The following is a 23,967-nucleotide window of genomic DNA, read 5'->3' on the forward strand; positions in this document are numbered from 1 at the left end:
CTAACAGGCTGCTTACAAATTTAAATTACATGACGAATAATCAGAAAAACGATCAGGAATTGGTACGCTTTGTTACTTTAGGTAAGTTGGTTTTTTATTTAAAAAAGAGTCTGAATAAGTGGTTTGCTTTGTTGCTTTAGCCAAGTTGATTTAAGAAACCAGGAACACAATTAGGGATCAAACTAGCTGCACTGATTTTCAGCTATTTCATTGCAATAATTTTTATACTCGTATGTAAAAGATATACGAATAGAAAATGGCCAAATAAACATTTATTCTTGTTTGTATAATTTACTATTACAATGCATCATCCCTGTTAAATAGCACAGCATGAAAATAACAGGAACTACTACTCCCACTTTCAAGATTATATTTTTGACAATGTATCCACTAGTTAAATATACAAAACTTGCTACACACAACCCACTTTTGTCAAGATGGGCATATTTTTCACCGATTAAATGGGTCACAAGATAAATATCCCAAAAGATGACAACATATAACAAAAGGACAAGTTCAAAAATCAACCAAGAACTTCTCTCACAAGTCTTTATTCATATGCATAACACCAAACAAATTATTTCTAACAGAACCAATGAATATATCTACATAAAAGCTTAATTCCTCCATCGCAAAACAAATGTTTCAAAGCCATAAGGAAAAGGATGACAAATGGAAATTAAAATAGACAAAAGCTTCCGATAAAATCCATATAACAGATATGCCCCACACAATTTCAGTTATTAAATTTCTGAAGACCGATATCTATCATGCAGGAAAGAGGTCAGAAAGGTTTGCATCACAAATCCTCTTTGTTAGTTTCAATCCCAATTACACAGTATCAACCCAAATGAAAAATTCATAAATACCACAAGGAACAATGTAAATGAAAAGGCAGATCCCAGCATAAAGATTAAGCTAACTAGCCAACATAAGCACATCAAAGGCTGGTTTTCCATTCAATAAGAACCACCTAAATCCATAATTGACAGGTGGAAAAAGGACTATGGGAAAACTAGGTAACATATGTAGTAAGTAGGAGAAACCTACATATTAAAAGACTTTACTTATTATCAGGTAGCAAAATGATCAATTTCTATTGGAAATGAATTTGAGAACAAGAAAACATTTGAGGAATGCATACTATCCTTGCCACAAAGCCAAAACAGATCTTTAGAGAACCCATTTATTTATTCCATAAAAGAAAATTCAAGGAAATCAAACCAAAGGAAGTAAGTATTCACTTATACTCCTAAGTGCAGGATGGACTAAGTGCAGTTACACTATACCATGAGGTCCATGACCTTACAAAAAGATGCCAACCTCACCCTGAAATCTACGGCACAAAGGTAGGAAAGGGCATCCACAGAAGCCACAGCATAAGCACTTAAAACATTCAAGCAGAGAACATAGACAAGTAAGCAACATCCGTAAAAATGACTGGTAAAAAGATATTACAATGAACTAGAAACAAAAACACAGCAGAGATAAAACTAAAGCTCAGCACTAAAGAGCAAACCCATGTTTAGAACACTTCAGAGCCACTTATCACATAATACAGCAAGTCTCAAGTAACAACTTTGAGCTCATTCTAGCACAATTATAGCTCATAAATCCACAAGTAGGTTGAGCATCCAAAGATCTACAGCAGTCCATTTATCAACCAAAGATTTCACAGTCGGGAATCACATAATCACCACAACCATTTAAAACATTTGCGCCCAAGAATCTGTCAAATACCTGAACATGTAAATGCAAAACCGAATCCATCAATCCAATTCAAACTCAAAAAACAAGTCAACAGAAAGATTATACTATGATACAAGTGATGCACCCTTAAACTCGGCTAATCAAGCACGTCAATATGAATTACAATCACAGCCCCTAAATCTTTATAATTAGGAAAGATTGCATGAAATCTGCTTAATGTTTACAGTCAAAGGCCATGGCGCATAAAAAAAAACAGAAGCACCACCAGGAAGCATGACCCCCTAGTCTGTGACCACACAACTAACAACAAGTAGGAGCATTCTTTTACTAACCAAGATGTATGTGGTACCATATTTCACTCAGACAACAATCAAACAAGGTGATCTATGTCAAGAGTCAAATTGAGACATCTAATTAAATGTAACCCAATTAGATACCTACGACCAGAGTCAACTCAGTTACGAAACTACCTTTATCTACCTATTAGACATTAAATCAGAATCAAACATTTGGCTACCACAAATATATGAAGTAATCATGCACTTAAGTACGTAACACAACAACAGATTTGAATAAGTCACATATAATCAATACCTCAATATGGTGGCATGCCCTGGTAGGCCGGAAGTCTAGACCCTGGACCAGCAGGGTGGTTTGGCTGCGGAGGATACGCCGACTGAAGCCCATAGCTCCCACTATCAGGATAACCCCCAGATCCCTGCATTCCCAAGCTACTAGGAGGCATTCTGTATCCCCCAGCACTACCCATGCCTCCACCATACTCCCCGGCTCCAGCCCCACCTACTCCATCATACCCCGATGCACCACCTCCATATCCACCACCATAACCTTGACCTCCGGGTCCTCCAGGCCCACCCATTGCAGTGTTGTAGCCTACATTCTGATGCACCATTCCACCCTGCTGCGGTGGCTGAGGCATGTTAGGCCCTGGGCCGTATCCCATATAACCTCCCATACCATAATTCCGTGGCGGCATACCCATAGGCCCAGAATTCGGCATACCAGGAGCCATTCCGCCTGGTGGTCCAGCATTTGGCTTCGGTTTCTTGTTATCTGTAGCCAACTTACACACAAGCTGATGACCATCGATAGTTTTCATGGGGTCTACCAATGAGGCCTTCGCACCCTCCTCTGTCTTATACACGAAAAAGGCAAAACCCTTGGCCTTTCCAGTCTGCTTATCAAATCCTAATGGCCCTTCCTCAATCTCCCCGTACATCGAAAAGTGAGCCAACAATCTCTCGGAGGAAATCTCAAACGGAATATTACCAACATAAATCTTCCTCAACGCTACATCACTCGAATGAGAATTACCTGAATTTCCAGCAGCGGCAAGCTGAGTCACCGTCATCCGCCCGTCAATCTTCTTATTGGCCTCCTTCAATGCTAATATCGCAGCATCGATGTGCTTAAACGTCACAAACCCGTAACCCTTCGATTTCCCGGTATTCTTATCGGTAATTACGATGGAATTCGCCTCATCCAGTTCCCCATAAGTGGAAAACACCTGACGCAATTTCTCCGTGGTGGTCTCCCAACCGAGGCCGCGGACGAAGAGTTTGCGCTGGACGGGATCGGCGTCGGCGACGGCGCGCACGGCCTCCAAGACGTCGGGGTGGCGGAGCACGGCGGCGCGAATAATCGGAAGGAGCTGCTCCTTGGTGAAGGGCTCGAGGATCTTCTCTGCGTCTTCGGGAGCAAGGATGCCCATCGAAGACGGCGGCACGGCGGCCATTGGGTTCCCGAGATCGGCGGTTAAGGGATACGATCTTCCGTTCTCATCGGCCTTGCGTTTCTTGGTGAGATCCATGGCTGAGAAAGTAAGAATTGAGATTGTGGTGGAAACCCTAATTGCGGTTGCTTGTGACTGTGAATGTGATAACTGATAAGAGGAAACCCTACTGGGGAAAGGGGCGATATATAATGAGGCTTTTGCGAAACGCTGCGTTTAATATATTCCTTTTGGGCCTTCTCCAGAAATATGTTAATTATCCTTCACTGAAATGGCCCACAATTATTAGATAAGCAATATTATTAAGGATTTTTATTAGATTTTTTTCTAATTTTTTCTTGTTGACTTTTTTTTATAAGAAAATAAACATAAATTTGTAGAGTTTACGGCATAAAGTCCCTAACGTTTCCGTTTGTGTCACTGCAGGCCCTAGGGGAAAAAAATACTTCCACGCAACTTTAACCTTAAACATAATCACATATCGTATATTTGTAGCTATTTTTCGGACCAAAATGCCCAAATGCCCTGAAGGGCATTTTTGGCAATCCCTAAATTCACTGACATATGAATTATGTCACATTTATGTCAGCAACTTCTTATATGATATCTTAATAAATTTTGGTACTTCATACGTGATTAAAGTTTTGTCAATATTTCTACATAAAAAAAAAAATTCTTACATTCTTCTATTTCTAGTTAGTGATAACAATATACTATCATGTAGGAAATTCATTGAGAAACAACAAAAAATATGGAAAAATGAAGTTATTTATGAAATAAAATCTGAATCAATAATACATAGAACAAAAAATAGTATTTCATATTTAATCAAATGATACAATAATTATTTTCTTGAAAACAATGACATTTAAAATATTATTTCAATATATATCATCGAACTAATTTGTTAATCTAACCCTAACTTTAAGACAATTTTATATTTATTGATATTTTATTAAGAATTTTAATTTAGTTCCAACTGAAATTTTTAACGATCATATGAATATATAGGGTTTATTAATAATAATATCTGAAATTAAGACAATGTAAATTTATAAATTAATATTGCAAAATTGGATACTTTCATAACAAATAAAATCGATCAATAAATCAAGGTAAAAAATAAATAAAAATTAGGGGGAATAGAAAACATTAAAAAAATATCAGAAAATGAGTCTTATAAAGGAAGAAAGGGTCTCATTTTATTATTTTCATATTAATTAATGCGGTTAATGATAAATATGTATATTATAAAAAAAATTAGAAAGTGTAAATAATGATAAAATTTTAATTATGTATGAAGTACCAGAACTTATTAGAAAATTACATAAGAAGTTTCTGACAAAAATGTCCCAAAAATCACATGTCAACAATATAATGGAATGACAAAAATGCCCTTTTAGGGCTTAAGGGTATTTTAGTCAGAAAAACAAGATATGTGATTATGTTTAAGGTTAGGGTCGTCTGGCAATATTTTTTTTTGTTAAGGGTCTGCAGTGACACAAACGGAAACGTTAGAGATTTTTATGTAGTGCACTCAAATTTTTAAGTTAGTGCCACGATGGATTCGAACTTATGACCTTTGGTCCTGACATTAATCATTCTATCGTTATACCAATACACGCGCACTATATTTTTTTTTTGCATTTACCATTTAGATTTATTAGAGGCACAGTTTTAACTGGATTGGTAATTAGCTATCGGCTCTGAATTGTCGATTATAGATTGGAACCAGAACCAAACGCAAAAGGTTCATTATTAATCGATTTATCAGGTTACCTAGTCCGATTATGATTGAGAATATCGTTAAACTGAAACTAGTGATGAACTGTTGGTTTGAAACTGTTGGAATCACCGATTTCCGGTGTATAGGCACGACAATCAAGCGCATGCATAGCCCGGAAAAAACGATTGTGTTATGCCAAAACAATGTTTTGTCATCAGAAAATCATCTATTTATGACGAAATTACTACTATTGAACATCAAATTTTCATGAACATTTAAAATTTGAAAGATAAGTAAATATACCGAAATTGGTTCAATTTTAATGGTTGTATCACCAATTATCCCTTTGTAGTATAGTACATGAATAAAGACGTAACATGTCTAAACAATATGTTGCCACAACACAAGAATGATAAAAAAAATGGAACTAACATAATTGAGTTTGAGGTTCATTTCAATTTTCACATGTGATGTGATGATCACAATTTGGGAATCGGATGCCACACTTTGTAACGGAATCGGAATGTGCATTGTTTTTGACATCACACAAATGCACAATACTTGTCTGTAATATGTTCTTCTTTTCATTGCAATCAAAAGGAAATATGATCACAAACCATCACCAAAAAATCACTATTATTAAAAAAATCATCCATGATTTACAATCAGAATCACAAACATGAACCAAGTAGTACTCATTCTTTCCTTTTGTATGTACCAAAAAAAAAAACTTATTGACTTTCCTAGTATGGCAAGCTCTTAGAACTTGTGCTAACCACCAACGCCTTGACCCCGGCCGCATCCCCGGGCGCTCCACTGTTGGCGCGACGCGTGATCCTCTCCATGTTCTTACACAAACTCTGCCTCACAATCCTCCTCATCATCCTCTTCCCCTCCTCCGCTTCCTTCTCACTCAGGGGCGATCCTGATCCCAGGATCGCCCCGCCCCCTACCTGCAGGGGCCCCGAGTGGGGACCCACCCTCACCCTCCGCTCGTCCTTGAACCACTGCAGCAGCTTCATCGCCCTCCTCTGCGCCAGCGGGCTCCCCAGCAGCGCCACTCCCAGAAGCACCTGCACGATCCCGGCCTCGGCCATCTTCCGCCTCTGCAGGGAGCTCTGGTGGGCCAGGACCATCAGAATGTAGGCAGAGAGCTCCTGGCATTTCGGGCTCTCCTCCCACGTCATGACCTCGATTAGGCCCTCGGGCACGGTGGGGTCCACCTCGAGCGCCTTCCTCCCAGCTGAGGTCACTGCCAGGTTGCCTAACGTGGCCAGGCTTCTCTCGGAGGTCTCCCTCGACGAGGCCAGCTTCGTTAGGGTGGGGACCACCCCGGTCGAGATCAGGGCTGGCGCGTTGTCGAGGAGGGAAGAGAGGTTGTGCAATGTGCTCAAGCAGAGGTGTTTAGTGGCTATGCTTGGATTTGATTCGAGAATGCTGACTACAATTGGAATGATTCTTGATGTGTTAAAGGGGAATTGACTGTTGGCTAGGTGTGATATGGCGAGGAGAAGCTCTGCTGATTCTTGCTTATCTGTTTCATTTAACAAACTCATATTCTTGTGCAGTCTTGATAAAATTCCTGCCTCCACCATTACAGCCTTGTTACTGAAACAAGAAGCATAATATCAGCAACCAAAAGAGACCACACCCACTCCCACTTGAAGAATTAATGGTTTAAAAAGCAATAATTCATTAAAATATGCTTCCTTCCATATTCTATTTGGATGTACATCAACGTGCCAATATGATAAAACGTTAAAAAAGTGATGTTAGCTCAGCATACTATCCTTATCTTCAACATATAGCTCTAAATTATACTCACTCCATCCACTACCAATAGTCTTATACTGACATCGTTAATTTTAGTACGCAAATAATAGCCCCTCACGAGAAAATTTTATTACGAAAGATAGACTATTTTTTATGAACGGACTAAAATATAAAAATAGTACTAATTGTGAGGTCCATCATATCCTTCAATTTCCAAGTTGTATTATCTAAGAAAACAAGAATATCAAGTACTAAAGTTCGAGACACCTAATTTTGAGATTAATAAATGCCGGCAAAGGAAAGACTTCGCCGGCGAGCAAGAAATACCGGCGAGAGCGGTGGCGCCGCCCACCCCACCCACCCACAAGTCAATAATAATGGCCACTAGGCCTCCATTATGGTTCCATTTTCCATTTGTGTGCAACAATTTTTTCCAACTCATTATATTAACTAAGAATAAGTATAGCTTTGGTCCCTCCCACAATTAAACATATTCAATTATCCCAACTAAATTCGTCTACTCCAATTGATGAAACAGTTCCTCCCTCTGTTTTCTTCATCCAAAAAAAAAAAAGAAATAAAAAAAATCATCATCTTTGATTAAGGAACCTTAATCAGTTAATCATGATCATGCATTTCGATGATTAAATATGAAATCACACAAATTAAATAAAAAAACTTACGTGAAAGAGGCATTGGCGAGTTGAATGAGAACTTGCACAGCCAATCTCCGACGCGCCGCCGCCTCGGACCCGACCATGGCGACCAGCGGCGGAATAACCCCGAGCTCCGCCATGGTCCGAATCCGCTTCGCATCCTCCTCCGCCAGCTTCTTCATCTCTCCCGCCGCCGCTTCCTTCTCCTCGCATCCCCCAAAATGAAGCAACTTCACCGATTTCTTCAACGCGGCCATCCAATCACGATCGTCACTCTTGGATCCTTGACACGTCAGCATAACTGTATCTATAGTCTCAACCGCCGCCGCCGCCGGTTTGCACTCTTTCTTGGATGGAAATCTTTGAGTGAAGAAGCAGTTGGTTAAAGAATCGGACATATTTCAAGAACTTGGAGGAGTTCGAATTTGTATTTGCCTAATCAATTAATTTAATACTACTATATATTAAATAATTATTTATTTCTGAATTGGATTAGGAGAGAAAGTGGGAGAATCAAATAGATGCAGAAGGAGGCTTTGCGAGAAAATACAAAAGAAGAGGATAGATAGCACATGCAGCTAAAGCGATCCGTCTATTTCGTCAAAATATTTATTTTTTGTTCTGATAAAATTGCACCAATTTATACATGGGATTATTAAATAGAGAGTGAATAAAGTTTTTGGAGTTCCCACAAATGCCCATGTGATATCCTGCATTTTACTTGGCTGGCGATTTGGGACACTGACACTAGTGAAATGTGACATAATCATAGTCAAATTAGAGTAAGCAAAATGATAATTATAGTAGTAATTAATGTTGCATAGGTATTACCTAACAGATCCGGTTGGGATTATAATTTTGATCCATGCAATCCTCTCAAAATTATCAAATATTTTTTTATATGAATAGAAAAATACATACTGCTTAAGGTGAAATGAAATAATCTGTGATCTGTGGTTAATTTGTAGAAAATATATTGTATCGAATTGTGTTTATTCACATTAGTTCTGTACCCTTTTATATGAATCAGGAAAAGATATTTACACGATCACAATCTTTGCTAATAATGTAAGAGATCCCTTAGTCAAAGTTTCCTAGATGATTATTCTCCCTAATTACATATGATTTCTTCCCATACTAACACTCTGTGATAATTTGTGGTTACATTGATACGCTAGGGATTTTATTGTGTTAATTAAGATTTAAGATTTAGTTTGTATATATCTTAGAACATGAAGTGGTAATTCTGAACCAACATTAATTGCTTGTGGCGATGAGTATATATTCCACCTGTTGTCCAGTTGTCATCACACATGTAGGCTGACATGGAAATTTTTTTAATAAGATCTTATAAATATAAGATCCTATATATTTGTTTATCATCTGAATTTTCAAATGCATGTGTGTATATGTATTTGGAATAAAGATATTAGATGAAAGAGGCTTGAGATTGCAAAATCCATAAACATAAATTGCTAAAAATTCCAGTAGTGTATCTCATACGTGGAATGCAGTCGTGCTCATAGCAGCTCAAATAAGACGTGCAACATATCTTTTGTGTCTCTACATATACTCAAAAAATAACGAAATTAGACATTTAATAAGACATTTTATAGTTTTCTTGTCACCAAAACACAAATTCAACCCACTTATAAAAATTTAAGACTAGTACTTAAAAATAATTAGTTTATTAAAGTTTCATTGTATTTATTTTGGAGAAAACAAGATAATAAACTAGTTAGTTTATAAATAAATAAATTAATAATAATTAAAGAATATAATTATGATATCAAATTACTAATATGTCATTAATTAGCCCCAAATTGCCTCCATATATCTTGCTGCAATTGCACGTAGTATTGCCTTTTTTGAATAGCGCATATACTATTATTATCATGTTACCTAGTTATTTGCTTATAATTTGGACTCTGACCAAAATCTAGATATATATTGTACAGGCCACTTTCCAGTTTCCACGTCAGAAGTTACACCAATAATCCTTATTTAATTTTATTCTAAAATATATTCTGCAATATTCAATTATTAGTATATCTAAGGTAGAGCCATAGAGTTTATCACTTTTCTATTTCTATTGCTTTTGAGATCATTTTGCATTTCGATTGTAGGTCTCCTAAGTTCATCAATGCAATCACTAATCAGAACAATCCGAGTGAGTCCCTTTTACGTTAGCAATTAAAATGGTATCTCATCTTTAAATGAAAAAAAGATTATTTAAAATAGGGTGGATTAATTAAAATTGGGAAAAAAACGGCACTTAAAAATAGAAGTTTCATACCCAATCTGAAAAGACAAAAGATGATAATATGATGGGGGCGGGGCCGTGGCCGTGGCCGTGACAACGTTACCACCCACGTGTAGTAGCAATGTCGCATTAATGAAGAGTTAATTATGTCAATTGCTAGTGGTTGATGAGTTTATTATGTTAATGTTTTATAATGATCATGATAATGATAAAGATAATTGTATTATTTGTATATAGAGTTGTAGTATATGTTTTTGACCACTCTTATATCATTAATCGAGATTGCAGTAATCGAAGGTGAATTTTAGACGGTCTTGACTGTGACACGTGGTGTGGTGATACTGCATTAATTAGAAAGGGCATTTATGGAATTTGCATTGTGTTGGAGTATGATTCATTGTTGTGCAACCAAATCGGCTAGTCCTGTCTGATTTTTGAAACACGGACTAATTTTAAACCGTCATGTTTGAAACTGAAGTTGGAAATGACATTTGCATTGGCATTTGGCCCCAACAATCTATCGATTTACATATACACATGTAGAATATGCATGGTGCTCCACTTCTATTTTCCACACGTGCCAATTCTCCCACAACACTTGGCTCTCCCTTAATTTGAATCCAAGTATCCAACCCTACACAAATCTATATATAGCACCACGTCAATTGACCAACCACATCGTCGCACTAGATTTTAGATTTTCAAACACACGTGTCAATTCATCTCATCACCATCAAGAATATACTACAACAATATATCAAGTGAGAGTTTTATAAACTAATTAAATAAATGCAATTGCCTACAAGATATCACATAACGCAACACCATATAATATGGCAACGTGTCTTATCCAATAAAATGTGGATTTAAATTTGTATGGATTCTTACGTGCCTTGATAAAACACATGGAGAGGTAGTGATAAATAAGTAGTGTTGGACTTTTGATTAGTGTTCCACTGAGAATATGCAGATGTGAAGAAATAGGGATTAGGAATTCCACTACAAATTAACACTAATTTGCATTATCCAAGTTGCAAGTAGTGGAAACGAGAGTGAATGTAGCAGCGTATTTTGATTCGAGCAAAAGGAATAGCGACGAGTTGAGGTGACTTGAAGAATCTTCAAAGTCCTCGTTTCGTTGCCCTTTCTGAAAGAAATATGCGTATTCGAAAACCTGAGTGGAGACGACCCAAATACGAGGTCAATGGCAAATGAAGGTGGGGTCGGGGATCGACTTACTCACGAGAGTTAGAAAATTCAATTAAATCCGATTTTTGTCTAGCATCTCTCGTAAATGGATGTCTCTCGCACTAACCATTGTCAACAATGACATTTTTCACATATAAAGCATAATTTCTCATCAACAATATAAAAAATTTAAAATATTATCAAAAGAGGAAAATAATTGCACCAGCCGGGAATCGAACCCGGGTCTGTACCGTGGCAGGGTACTATTCTACCACTAGACCACTGGTGCTTTGATGTTCTAGTTGAGTGAATATTTTTATTTTAAAGATTTTTGTCACAAATGTTGACATCATTTTATTTATAAATCAATGCCACTATATGATAATATTATCTCATTTTTCTTGTTGGATCAGCCAACTGTTAAACGCAATCCTATTATTTTAAAAACCAATAATATACCACTATATTATCTATATGACTATATCATATAGTGAAACATGTTATAATGTCTATCATATACTTTATGAATTATGATGACTCAAATAGAAAAAGTAAAATATTAACTCAAGATATCATCGTATCTCAAGATAGTCCGCATGCGGCTATATATATTAGCATGCTTTCAGCATAATCCATTTTTTCACTTATATTAAAAGGATAATATACAAAGGACCAAACATATAATCTTACTTGACCACAAGAATATAGCCCTACCCCTACAGCAGTAATGTCAATCGCCTTAATCATTCTTGAGGAAGCAAAAGGATAGAGGATCAACATTGTTCGTGTGAATCTATTAAATTATGTGTTTGCAATCCTCTTGGCTCAATGATCTCAACGCTGTATGGATGAATATTTTTCAACGTGTTTTAAGAATCCCACATCGGTCTATAGAAAAAGAAGAAGGGAAAATGATACTATAAACTAATAGGGACTTACAACTTAAGCCTCATACCTTTCTCGGCCTTTTGGCTAAGATCAAGTGTAGTATCTGTTCTTATCAGTTTAATAGGGCCATTGGCTCACATGATATTAAATTTATTTTTTGAGGGGGAAGACCCATAAAGATAGCTTGCTATCTGGGTTTTCTGTGTGTTGCCTTTGTGTTGCACTATTGCATTGGCCTGGCACACCCCACCAAATTTAGTCTAATATTTCTTTTTAGTTATTGTTTTGAGAATATAACATAGTGATAAACCGGTATCCTAATTGATATTTTATAATTACTATAGAATTTTTATACTTTGAAAACACACCCATCAATTATTTTAATAAATTAATTTAATATTACTTCCTCCGTCCTATAAATTTTGTCATACTTTGCTTTGGACACGTGTTTTAAGAAATGTAATAAAAAATAAGTTGAAAAAGTTAATGGAATATGAGTCAGTGGAATATGAGCTCCACTAATAAAAACAGTAAAAAGTGAAATGCGATAAATTTTGTGAGATGAATGGAAACGGAAAAACGTGACAAATTTTCTGGGACAGAGAGAGTATGATTTTAGTGAAAAAAATGACTAAAATGTGTAAAAGCAATCAACAAAAGAAATGGATTTACAATGCGGAAAGTGTTAGAACTTAGAAACACATTATGACCATCAATATGCAATAAGTATGTAGCACGTAACATTTTTTTTATATTTTTATTATTTTTTAATATGAATATTGGAGTTATGCTAAAGTTATAGAGACTAGATCCCTAAATACGAGTTTATGGTATCCCAAATGAACATAATACATTCTTTTAGAGGTTGAAATCTTAATGTTTTCAACTTGTTTTGTGCATCCCACATCGCTTTTAATAGAAAGAGAAGAGGGAAATGATACTATAGCCCAAAGAAAAAATGTTTCAGCCCACTACTCTGAGATGAGGCAGATTTACGTATAATACTCCATTATGCAAGATTTTGATTTAATACTACGAGATTAGAATTAAATTATTAAAATAAAATTGAAACTATGCGTGGGTGTCTGTATGGATTTACAGACCTGTAGTAGCAATGAATGTACACTATTGTAAATGAATTTGATCAAAATCTGAGAGAATCAGTTACAATATTATAATTGGTTGTTGCAATTTGATATTGATATTTTGATCTCAATTATCTAAAATCAAAACAAAATTTAATTGAGAATTTTTAAAATTTTATAATTTATCATTTAAATTTTGAACATTTGATCTCTAACATAAAAAAGTAAATTGAGAACGTACTTTGTCATTCAGTACTTTTTTTATAAATATAAATATATTTTCTTAAAAAATACTATTGAATACTAAGAGAAGTTATAAAAATTGAAAGTAAATAGACATAATTGTTATACGGAGTATTTATTTTTTGTGTTGAAAAAAAGTAAATATACCTCTTCGATATTGAATAAGTACATTCTCAAATATTCTTACCATTGAATAATGAATATTTATGGAAAAAAATAAATATGGTAATTATATTCTACTCGATTTAGAGAAAATTTAAGTAAATAAATTAGCAGACGCAGCAGAAACGGCGCCGAGCTCCTAATTTTGCTGTGCAGTCGGTAAACCCTTCTTCATCATCTCCTTCTTCTTCTTAATTTTACTATGCCACGCCTGAAATCTTATCAATGATGTTTCAATTTCACCTACTAATTCTCAGAAACCCTAAATTCGCAATTTCTTTAGTTGCTTCTCTGTTAATTTAGATGGTTGGTGCTAGGTTTTCTGGAATCCTACCTTTTTTTCATATAATTTGTTTACACTCTCTCGTTTTGAAATATGTACATAGATTTCTGGATTTTCATGCCTACTTCATTCATGCTTTACCGCTTTAATTTCTTCCAAAAGCTTGGATTTTTTTAAATAATTTCGCTCCTGAAAGCGATTTTTATGCTGTGTATAAAAAAATAAAATATGTTGCTTTCATGTTTGTGGTAGTTTGGATATTTTGTGTATAAATTAAAAAAAAAAATGTTGCTATAATGTTTGTGGTAGTTTGGAGATGGAGGCAGTTGCAATGGAAGCAGATCTTAATAACAGTGCTGTAGCTTCTGATCCGAAGCCCCTGGTTACGTATCGCTGCAAGAAATGCCGTAGACTTGTTGCTTCAGAGGATCACATTGTTTGCCACGAGCGGGGAGGAGGGCAGAAGAGCTTCAAATGGAAAAAGCGAAGTGCTGATACCGATGTGCAGGTTCTTGAATGCTCCTCTATCTTTGTGGAGCCCATGAAATGGATGGAAGCATGTTAGTACAGCCTTAACATTCACTGGAGATTGCCATAACTGTGTTTGAGTCAGAGAAATCCTTATTTAGCTTGGTTTCAATTTTGCAGTGGAAGAGGGCTGTGTGGGAGACAAGCTCCAATGCATTGGTTGCAAAGCGCGATTGGGTTCCTTCAATTGGGCAGGCATGCAGTGCAACTGTGGGGCGTGGATTAATCCTGCGTTTCAGCTGCACAAGAGTCGTTTAGATGAGTGCCATTACTAAGTTTCTACATCTATCTCTTGAATTTTGAGAATGAGACATTAGGCTATCTGTGAATGCATCAATTAACTTTAGCTGCTTCGAATGTTAGAATGTTTCTTATTAGTTGGCATTGCTTTGGGTGTGTTGTTTAGCATGAGGATGTAGTTTATCCTCTCCCGAAGTTTTGTTGAAACTTTATCGATGTTTATATATATACAGTATACACACATATGCAGTGCTTTATGGAGTGGTGCTTTTTTAGTAGTCTAAGCTTCGTTCTAATTTCATTTTCTTGAGTTCATCATCATCGTCGTAAGATCTTAAGGGTTGATCTGGTGTTTTGTGAATGCTCTTTAAGCTTGGTGATATTTGAAACAGAGCTCTTTATTTGGTATATTAACACTGGAAATTTGAAGTGGCTGAAGTATTCAAATGAAGATGAGAAACAAAGGGCCATCAAGAATCAGTGATGGCTAAACAAAGATGGATCCATCACTGGCCCGGAGCAAATGCCTCGACCGGGAAAGTCTTGGTGATTCCGGCAAGGCTCTTGAAGTGAATCTTTCCGGTGGGCGGATCATCAACGGTTATCTGACCGACAGGAGGCCATAGAATCAGCTCCTTGGCCTTAACTCCCTTGAGCTTCTTGATTCGCTTCTTCTCCACGTACCCCGTTATGTCCTTGTCATAGCTCACGAGCTTGCTTATCATCTTGAAGTTGTGCTCCACCTTTGCCTTCTGCTGGATCCACATGTACCCGCTGCTCCTCACGAACCCTACTTCGACCACATCAGCCAGTGGCAGAAGGCCACCTGGCAGCTCGAACTCTTCGAGTAGGGATGTGGCGAGTTTTAGCCCTTCTTCATGGCCTTGCTTCACTAGTGCTCCTTCCTTTTCTGCCATTCCTGAAAAAGGGTTTTTGTTTATTTATTTTAGTAGTTGTGGGGTTTTGAAGTAGTTGCTTGATCAGAATTTATACATAAGGTAAAACCAAAAGATACAAAATTGCAATGGAGAAACCAACATGATTAGCTTTGGTAATATCACTTAACGTAATCTATTAGTATATATATACTTCACAGTTTGCAAAACAATGCAGCTTGGCATTTTCTTCAACTGCAATCTTTCTTGATTATGGCTTCTGCAGCATAAGTGAGACTATAGGTTTTAGTCCTATGCATTTGGATCAATCATTACAGTTGCAATAAAAAATGGTGTTAAGTAGTAAAATTAATTATAATTCTTTTGCAATGGATATGTTCATACCATACTTTTGCTTATGGGTATTTGGCCCATAATTGTTGGATTTCTTTTTAAGGGTGAGTTTGGTTATGTCAAGATTATTATTAATATTTGGCCCTATGCATTCTTCACATTCTACTTATTAATCTTTCCCTTTCGGTGGTATAGCATTTGCACGGTTGGATAATAACCTCCCGATAAGAGAGAGAGGCCGTGGCTCCGTGGCAGGCATTGAGCGAGGCGGTAGTGGTGGTGGGCGCGCTAAGATGTCTGTTTTCGATTTTTAACAGAACTTTTATCATGATTATTATTACGGTTTAATTTGGCTAAAGTGCTGATCTCGATTCAACTTAAACCGAGAGAGTACAGTAAGTAATTCAAATCTTAAATATCTAACTATTGTGGGAAGCTTTGAGCTGCATAAACTTGTGGTGTTCAGAATATTCCAAGTTGGCACAACAACTTGCCTTGAAAATAAATCCATAAGTTATAAAATAAATTCAGTATATGAAGTAGTATGTATTAATGTATAGTATTAGTGCATGTTTAAGTAGTCAGCTACGTGACTGCAAAGCAATTTGGAATGGTGAGTGTCATTTTCATGTAAATTACATTGCACCAATGCCTAATACTATCCTGACTTTGTTTAGTGTAAAGTAAACTTCACCTTATTCTCATTTTATTAGTATTGCGTCAGCGGGTTTCATCATAATATTAAATAAAAGGGACTATGTATATTGAGGTCTTTCTTTAAGTATTACCCACTATTGTGGTGATGTTTAGAAGCAAACGTATCTTTGCTATACCTCCATAAAATATTAGGCATTCCTTGACAAATCCGGTAAGATTTTTAATAGTGGAATTAAAATATTTAAAAGAACAAAAAGAAGAATAAAGAAATCTCTCACAAAGAAATCTTTAACTAAACAATTAATCGCAAATCTCTTGGTAATAAACCTTGAGATAATTACGTTCCGTCATAATTATGCCGATCCACACCAATGTTTTTCCTTTTTCTTTCTTTTTTTTTTTTTTTTTCATTTTGGATCATACACAAAAATTAGTATTTTTGTTACCTTCTATTATTGATAAGTTCTTCTTGAATCTCATTCTCTAGAAATAATGCACGTAAGTAATACTTTTCTCTATTTCATTGATTTAAATTAAAATTTTCATGGATTTTGATTAGTTCATTATCTCTCATTATATCTTACAATTTCAACTCAAATTTCATTATTTGGCCATCGACCAAATTATATCTCTAACTATTGCCTAAATATATCCTTTTGTTAATAAGAGATAGAGATCATAGAGTAGAGTGGTTTATTTGACTAAAGGATTAGCATGCCAACCTAAACCACATATTTTATTCTTCTAATTATTTTTTAATACGAAAGACTCTGTCAAAATGACATTTATACGAATACAATATCAGAAAAAAAATGCAATAAACAACCAAAAAAATACTAGTTTCAGTGTAATTTCACGCTTCGGTCCTCCTTTCAAGAAGCATACTTTATAATAGTAGGAAGAGGAAAAACATTATGATAATTAATACGTAGAAAATCATATTCAAGTAACAAAGTTACTTGCGCTCTCTAATTACGTCAAATACATACATACATGAAAGTTGTTGCTATATATAAATGGCATACGATCTTGACAATTTATCATACTAGCAAAATTGTAGGAACAAAGATCCTAATATCCTTTGAAGTCTCGACATGTCGGTTAGTTTTCCCTCTCCGATGTATATATATACACGCATATATGTATTATACGTATGCATATACGATGAAGCTTTCAACTGTCTAGACTTCAGATTTAAGTCGTAGAGAGGGGAAAAAAAGATGAGTTGGTGTTGATTAGTCTGTGCTCGCATGCTAGCTTTAGCTTCCGGTCTCCGTAAAAGTATTCACAGATAATGCTCACATAAGCTATATAACATGAATATCGTGTTTGCAGATTGTGGAGATGAGAGTGCACATGGATTGTCCTGGATGTGAAAGAAAAATAACTAAAGCCCTCTCAAAATTAGATGGTACAAACCCTCTACTTTCAATTCCTTTTATTATGATTCGTCCATATTACTATTAAATTCAGACTAAGAAGAAAGTACTTAATTAGGTGTGGACAGCATAGACGTAGATATGAACATGCAAAAGGTGACTGTGACGGGGTGGGCGAGCCAGAAAAAGGTTCTGAAAACCGTACGAAAGACTGGCCGGACAGCAGAGCTATGGCCGTTTCCATACAACCCGGCCTACTACAGCCACTACTCAGGGGGGAGTCAGGCCAGCTATGCCTATTCCTCCGGCTACAGCACCCCAGCGACTTATTTCACAGCTGAGTCCACAACCTCCACCTACAACTACCGTAAACATGGCTACAATGGCCACGACCACGGCTACTACCAGCAGCCACCTGGGTCGGATATCATTGACAATCGCACCACCGACATTTTTAGCGACGAAAACGCCACTGGTTGCTCTGTAATGTAATAAATGAAAGATAAAGAAAGCAACACTTTTGAATGCAGTTTCTGCAGATACCAAAATCAACACATCATGTGGAACCAAACTTTCTCCCCTTTGATTAGTGGATGAAAAATATAACCATCATCTATAAATTAAAAGATAATTATCCTGAGAATGATGATACAAATTATGTGGAAACTAAAATTTTCCATCATGTTGTCAGCGTACAACGACTAATTAACACCTATACATGGCGAAGAGTCTTGTTGTTTTATGGTGTCAGCAACATGCGCCACCACTCCGGCTCCAGCATTATGAAACCTTTCGTTTTTCACCTGTTTATTACAACCAAGGTATAAATTGAAGGACTGTCGCTTCTATAAGCCGTGTGGTGGTGTGTGAGGAGTTTAAAGATTATTTTACCTGAATATTGTAGTGTGCAAAGAACGGCCATAGTACTGAGTGAAAGCTAACATCAACTTTCGTCCATCCCAATCGTTGTAATCCACGTATCATTTCATCTGAATATTGTAGTGTGCAAAGAACGGCCAGAGTACTGAGTGAAACAGTTTTACGTCTCAATACTCTAGGCATCTTAATTCATAATTAGGATTGTACCTTCCATTATCTCGTGATATTCTACGGTGTTCTGCGTGCTCGGATCATTTTGAGCAGCCTCCTTCGCTTCAGCGGCCTCCGAAGGGAAATTCGCACTCTCAGACAAAACTGGGGGGCAATACTCTACGTTCACAATGTGTTCGTAGCCATCCAATGACCCATCTGTAGGCTGCCAGTGTCAAAATTAGATATATGACTAATCAATATAATTCTACGCAACTAGGAAATGTCAAATTACTTTAACAAGTTCTTCTTCTCTTCTAATGGAGGACGTCCGCCAACCTACCATATCTGGACATCGTTAAGAATCCAACTAATGCAATAGAAGAAAAAAAAAAAAAAAAACATTTTTATAGTAATTGAAATCAGGATACGGTCATAAGATACATTTGCATAAAGGACCCGACACCGGAAAGTACCGAGTGCAGACCTGCAATGCAACTCAGAAAAATAAGCCTAAAATTCTGACAAGAAAGCATGACAACAAGTTAAGATTCCTCACAAAAATTTTCCTTCGTCGCAGTCTGAGGCCATTCGTAATAAGAGAGGTGGTTTATTGGCCTCTCCATCAGTGAGAAAGAGCTGACTGCCAGTTTGCCCAGTAAAAATAGGTGCAATCGGCGGAGCAATTTTCTCCAAAAAAGGCACACCCAAAAGAAATGGAAGCTGAAATATTGAAGAAAATTCATTGTTTAGAGGTCGGATCAATTATAAGCTAATAGTATATTCTATAGCATGAGATTGGTTCTAAAGAATAAGCCATTTGATCCAAATAAAAAAAACAATATTAATAATTTCATGTTAACCTTGCTATCAGCAAAATATACCTGTTTTTTCCCTCTTACTCCAAGATGCGGTGTTGCCAGGGTAATAAAATTAATTGCTTCCAGACCAGCAATCAAGCCACCATTTTGAGGAGATGAAGGTTCGGAGTTTGTGTACGTATTATCAGGAGAATCAGAAAAAACATTAGGGGTGTACAAGACAGCAATTGCATATCTTGCAATTAATCCACCAAGTGAATGGGCTAAAAATGAAATCTTTGTTAGGCTATCCGCCTTTTTCACGACCTCCGTGACCTGTTCCAGAAAAGAAAAGAGAAAGGGGTAAAGGAGAGAAACACTTCAACTGCCAATTCAGGCCCTACTCTTCATAATGAGCAGTAGAAGGACTTCTGGTTCTGGCATATGAAAAAATGTTGGTTCACAACCCTAAGCACACTAGTATTAAAGGGATGTGTACAAGCCCATAACCGAAAGAACTTACTTCGTCAGCCAGTCGTCTACCAGCACCATCAATGCCTGTGAAAGTCTTGGCGTACATATTACAAGAACTCGCTGCAATAGAAGGAAGTAAACATCTTAAATGAGAACTTGTCAGTTCAAATTCATCAAACATTGGCATGCTTTTGCATATAAAATCTCTAGTCATCCTCTAAGAAAAGCCCATCTATATCTGTAACCCCATAATTCATGAAAAGTAAGCACTCTTAACAGTTTAATCCTCATGTCAATATTGTACACCATGATACTATACACACCGTAAAATTGGACTGAAGCTCATGTTAAACCTTATATGTAAAACAATTAGAAAAGAAAACATACCATATATCAAGAATTTTTTCCCTAATCGCCTCTTCAACTCTGCTTCACAATACGTCCAATCACTTGGGCTGAAATACTTAGAAACTTCAGCAAAACTCAACTCTTGACACATCATGTGCAACTTAATGCAGTATCAGATTCAATATCTACTTTAAATTCTCGAGATAGCAAAATCATTGTTACTTAGTCCATGTACAATAATCAGCATACCTCCCCATGATGCCATGAACAAGAACGAGAAGATGATCGGGTTTGTCCTCCAAATTTATCATTGCCGTTGGAGATGAAAGATCTCCTTGAGTAGTACTCATCGCTTGAGCCTTAAGGCCGTGATGCTTCCAGATAACTTTTAAGCCTGCAAGATGTTGATCAATATAGTGAAAATGAAGCAGATATGCTATCAATGAATGTACCTTGCTCCTTATACCATACAAGTGTATTCAATAATTGAATTACTATTATAGTAGGCTAGCACACAAAGTTTCAGCAAAGAAGCATGGTTTATTCACAAACTAGATCCACAGGAACAATCATTACATAAACTAAGCACCAACCAAGTAATCAATGTTGAAATTATTAAGAGGTAGGGATAGCTTATCCATTCAGATAAATAATGGAGTGACTTAATCATTGGCCGGTTATTGAAATAGAATTTAAAATTTCAGTTTGTAAAGGCATAAAACTTATAAATTGCAAAATTTTCACAAAATTCGTGATCTAGATTCCACAAAGATGCTCACATTTCACAATCAAATTAAAAGAGAAACAGGAACTAGGTTTTTACAGTAAAAAACGAATACGCCAATCACGAAACTCCAGAAATTCCACAATTCCATTGCCTGTAAATCACAAAATAGTGAAAATCCTGACAGCAAATTTCGTCCACAGATTACACATTTCAGGGAGAGAGAGAGAAGAGAGGCTACCGGAGAAAGTAATGAAATTCCAATAACGCCCCGGGGGATGAGACGAGAAAGCAGAGTAAGAAGAATTAGGTGAAGGTGAGCAGGAGCTGGAAGAAGACGACGGCGGTGGTGGATTGTGGCGGGTAACCGAAATCGTCGAAAACCGGCGGCAGCTGATTCGGGGAGAGAAAGAGTGAAACAGAGGTGGAGAAACCGCCATCTGTATTATTTATATTCGTGAAAAATAAATTAATAAAATCAGCATATTATAGCCGATAATACGGCCACGTCAGCGACGCGTCATATGCACGCTCCGCCGTACTCCGCCGCATTCAATCGTGACTCGAACCTAAAAAACATGGATTTTTCACTACGGTGCAACCAAAATGTCGATGGAAATTGAATAATTTGTTCGGGAAGTAAGAAAACAAAAAACGAATTGATTGATATTTGTTGGGTACAAAAGATCCAAGAGAGAGAGGAGAGTACACTTGTGCCGGTCCCCGATTGATGTTAGGACTGCCTAATCAGATGCTTCCATAGATGATTCGAGGCGAACAACTAATTTTATTTTTCAGTTCAAAATGAATGAACTTATATAGTAATCCCTCTACTCCCTCGTAGACGAGGATAACTTTCCGGCATGAAATTTAAGAATGGTGTGTTTATTGCGTAAGTGATGGATAAAAGAGTAAGAAAGAATAATAGAGTAGAAATGAATAAAATAAAGTACTACTCCATCCGTTTTTTCATAGTTGAGGCGAAATTTTTCGGCACGGAGTTTTAAAAATGAATGTAGTGTGTGTTAAATAAATAGATAAAAAAGTAAGAGAATAAAGTAAGAAAGAGAGAAAAGTTACCATATATGGAAATGACTCAACTATGAAGAAACTTCATAAAATTGAAAAATGACTCAATTATGAAGAAACAGATGGAGCTTTGCAAAATGGTTAAAAGCTTTCCAAACGAGTACTAAGAAAGAGAGAAAAGTAAGAGTGAGAAAAATGATTAATTATTACTATTAATATATACTTCATGTAGAAATAATGTGGAATTTTTCAAAATAAAAAAATGAGTCTAACTATTATAAGTTAATCAGTTTTCATATCAATTGTCCTTCTATTAATAATCCATATTTTTATTATTTGTATATTTCGTAGTTCATGGATGCACGAAAATGTTTTATCCATATTAATTTGAAATAACATAATCCAAGAATCCAACATATTATATCTTTATAGATCGAGTAGTGTGTATAGTGTATGCCGTGTTTGTATAATTGTTCATAGATTTTATTTCATTCCTATATTATTTGTAGTTATCATCCATATGAATGAAATCAATCATGTAATAATAATTTCATTCTCTTTATATTATTTGTGCGTACCAAGTACAAGAATAAATTGAAATTGTCATAATATTCCAATCTCTATTCCATACCCATTTCCATTACTTCTCTCCTTATTTCATTTTAGCATACCATGAATTGCGACAATCAATAATATAGATATGATTGAGTGTCGTGCAGACTTGTATGATTAACAATTAACTACTTCCAGTATCATTCTAGTTTTCCACTACAAAAAGACAATTATTATAATATTCCATGTAAGCTTTCGTTACATTCATGAAGATCACCTCCATTGTTACTCCATTGTTAGGCCTGTCAAAATGGATATTGGATATTGAATACCCAATATCTAAATCCGAAAAAGTCGAATGATTAGATAACCGAAACCTGATTTTTCGAATATCGGATCGGGATCGGATAGTGAGAATTTTGAATTATTGGGTATCGGGTATATCGGAATTATACGATTTATTTTCTAAAATTAATAAATTATATTTTTATTATAATTAAATATAATTTAATTTCTTAACTATAATTTATTTAATACTTAATAGTTAGCCTATAAGATATGCAATTTAATTTTTTAATTACATTTTAATTTCATTGACTTGTGATATTTATAATTTTGAATTTTTTGATGATATCTATACAATATATAAAAGGGGAGTTTTGGGGGTATTTAGGGAAACTATACAATATATAAAAAAGGAGTTTTGGGGGTATTTAGGGAAATAAGGAGAGTTTTGGGGGTATTTAAGAAAATGTCCTTTTAAAATAGACATTATTATTTAAATATAAATATGAATTATTTAGTTTCATAATGAGTGAATAAGAGTTGGTTATTTAGTTTTAGTTAGTGGATTAGTGGTATAGTTAGTGGCATAAATTAACACTTCATTGTTACAAGTATAAAATGGAATCATCTTAGTATTAATTGTCTTATTCAATTAATAAACACAGAATGACTATATCAAAATTTCAAGATTCACGTCATAATATGTTTATACTTCTAACTGATGAAGGAGATACAAGAGAAATAGATGAATTCTTAATATCATTTGTAAGTGATTTTAAGAATGTTGTATTTGTATAGTGTACTTAACGATACTCCCGAGAGCTTGTTGGAGATTGGAGACGAGGCCGGAAGGGAGGAAGTTGTTCTTTAGTGCAGGAGTTGTCATTTTCAGAGTGAAAAGAGAAAAAGGAAGTGGAATCTGACTGGAATTATTACGATGGTGATGATGAAGATGAATAATTA

At 35.8% G+C, this 23,967-nt stretch overlaps 5 protein-coding genes, 2 non-coding genes and 1 pseudogene across 8 annotated transcripts; 3 read left to right on the forward strand and 5 right to left on the reverse strand.

The window, feature by feature from the left end:
* Nucleotides 1–1,410: 1,410 nt before the first annotated feature.
* Nucleotides 1,411–3,626, reverse strand: LOC125192904 (UBP1-associated protein 2C pseudogene; annotated as a pseudogene). Its single transcript, XR_016128733.1, has 2 exons — nt 2,305–3,626; nt 1,411–1,740 (listed from the first exon to the last, which is right to left on the reverse strand). The product of XR_016128733.1 is annotated as a UBP1-associated protein 2C pseudogene (transcript).
* A 2,182-nt stretch (nt 3,627–5,808) lies between these two features.
* On the reverse strand, nt 5,809–8,219 carry LOC125193081 (uncharacterized). Its single transcript, XM_048090806.2, has 2 exons — nt 7,646–8,219; nt 5,809–6,797 (listed from the first exon to the last, which is right to left on the reverse strand). The coding sequence occupies exons 1-2, from the start codon at nt 8,014–8,016 to the stop codon at nt 5,933–5,935; spliced, it is 1,236 nt and encodes a 411-aa protein (XP_047946763.2). The 5' UTR covers nt 8,017–8,219; the 3' UTR covers nt 5,809–5,932.
* A 3,068-nt stretch (nt 8,220–11,287) lies between these two features.
* TRNAG-GCC (transfer RNA glycine (anticodon GCC)) lies at nt 11,288–11,358 on the reverse strand. Its single transcript has one exon. It is a non-coding gene; the product is annotated as a tRNA-Gly (tRNA).
* Nucleotides 11,359–12,020: 662 nt separating this feature from the next.
* On the forward strand, nt 12,021–12,207 carry LOC125197695 (U2 spliceosomal RNA). The gene has a single exon (XR_007172223.2). It is a non-coding gene; the product is annotated as a U2 spliceosomal RNA (small nuclear RNA).
* Nucleotides 12,208–13,471: 1,264 nt separating this feature from the next.
* Nucleotides 13,472–14,776, forward strand: LOC125193265 (dual specificity protein phosphatase-like protein). The gene is made up of 3 exons (XM_048091036.2): nt 13,472–13,606; nt 14,040–14,290; nt 14,379–14,776. The coding sequence occupies exons 2-3, from the start codon at nt 14,047–14,049 to the stop codon at nt 14,531–14,533; spliced, it is 399 nt and encodes a 132-aa protein (XP_047946993.2). The 5' UTR covers nt 13,472–13,606; nt 14,040–14,046; the 3' UTR covers nt 14,534–14,776.
* A 163-nt stretch (nt 14,777–14,939) lies between these two features.
* LOC125195394 (uncharacterized) lies at nt 14,940–15,415 on the reverse strand. The gene has a single exon (XM_048093546.2). It carries the CDS (start codon nt 15,413–15,415, stop codon nt 15,005–15,007), a length of 411 nt encoding a protein of 136 aa, XP_047949503.1. The 3' UTR covers nt 14,940–15,004.
* A 1,972-nt stretch (nt 15,416–17,387) lies between these two features.
* On the forward strand, nt 17,388–18,299 carry LOC125197256 (heavy metal-associated isoprenylated plant protein 28-like). The gene is made up of 3 exons (XM_048095978.2): nt 17,388–17,484; nt 17,720–17,795; nt 17,882–18,299. Exons 1-3 carry the CDS (start codon nt 17,479–17,481, stop codon nt 18,253–18,255), a joined length of 456 nt encoding a protein of 151 aa, XP_047951935.1. The 5' UTR covers nt 17,388–17,478; the 3' UTR covers nt 18,256–18,299.
* A 25-nt stretch (nt 18,300–18,324) lies between these two features.
* Nucleotides 18,325–21,511, reverse strand: LOC125195395 (putative lipase YDL109C). Its single transcript, XM_089069564.1, has 12 exons — nt 21,380–21,511; nt 21,238–21,292; nt 20,664–20,808; nt 20,454–20,521; nt 20,116–20,186; nt 19,677–19,928; nt 19,352–19,515; nt 19,224–19,279; nt 19,088–19,140; nt 18,850–19,018; nt 18,655–18,752; nt 18,325–18,566 (listed from the first exon to the last, which is right to left on the reverse strand). Exons 2-12 carry the CDS (start codon nt 21,287–21,289, stop codon nt 18,465–18,467), a joined length of 1,230 nt encoding a protein of 409 aa, XP_088925690.1. The 5' UTR covers nt 21,290–21,292; nt 21,380–21,511; the 3' UTR covers nt 18,325–18,464.
* Between the last annotated feature and the right edge of the window lie 2,456 nt (nt 21,512–23,967).

Source organism: Salvia hispanica, chromosome 4 (assembly GCF_029641045.1).
Source record: "Salvia hispanica isolate PSC_SH4W2 chromosome 4, Shi_PSC_v1, whole genome shotgun sequence".
Taxonomy (NCBI): Eukaryota; Viridiplantae; Streptophyta; class Magnoliopsida; order Lamiales; family Lamiaceae; genus Salvia; species Salvia hispanica.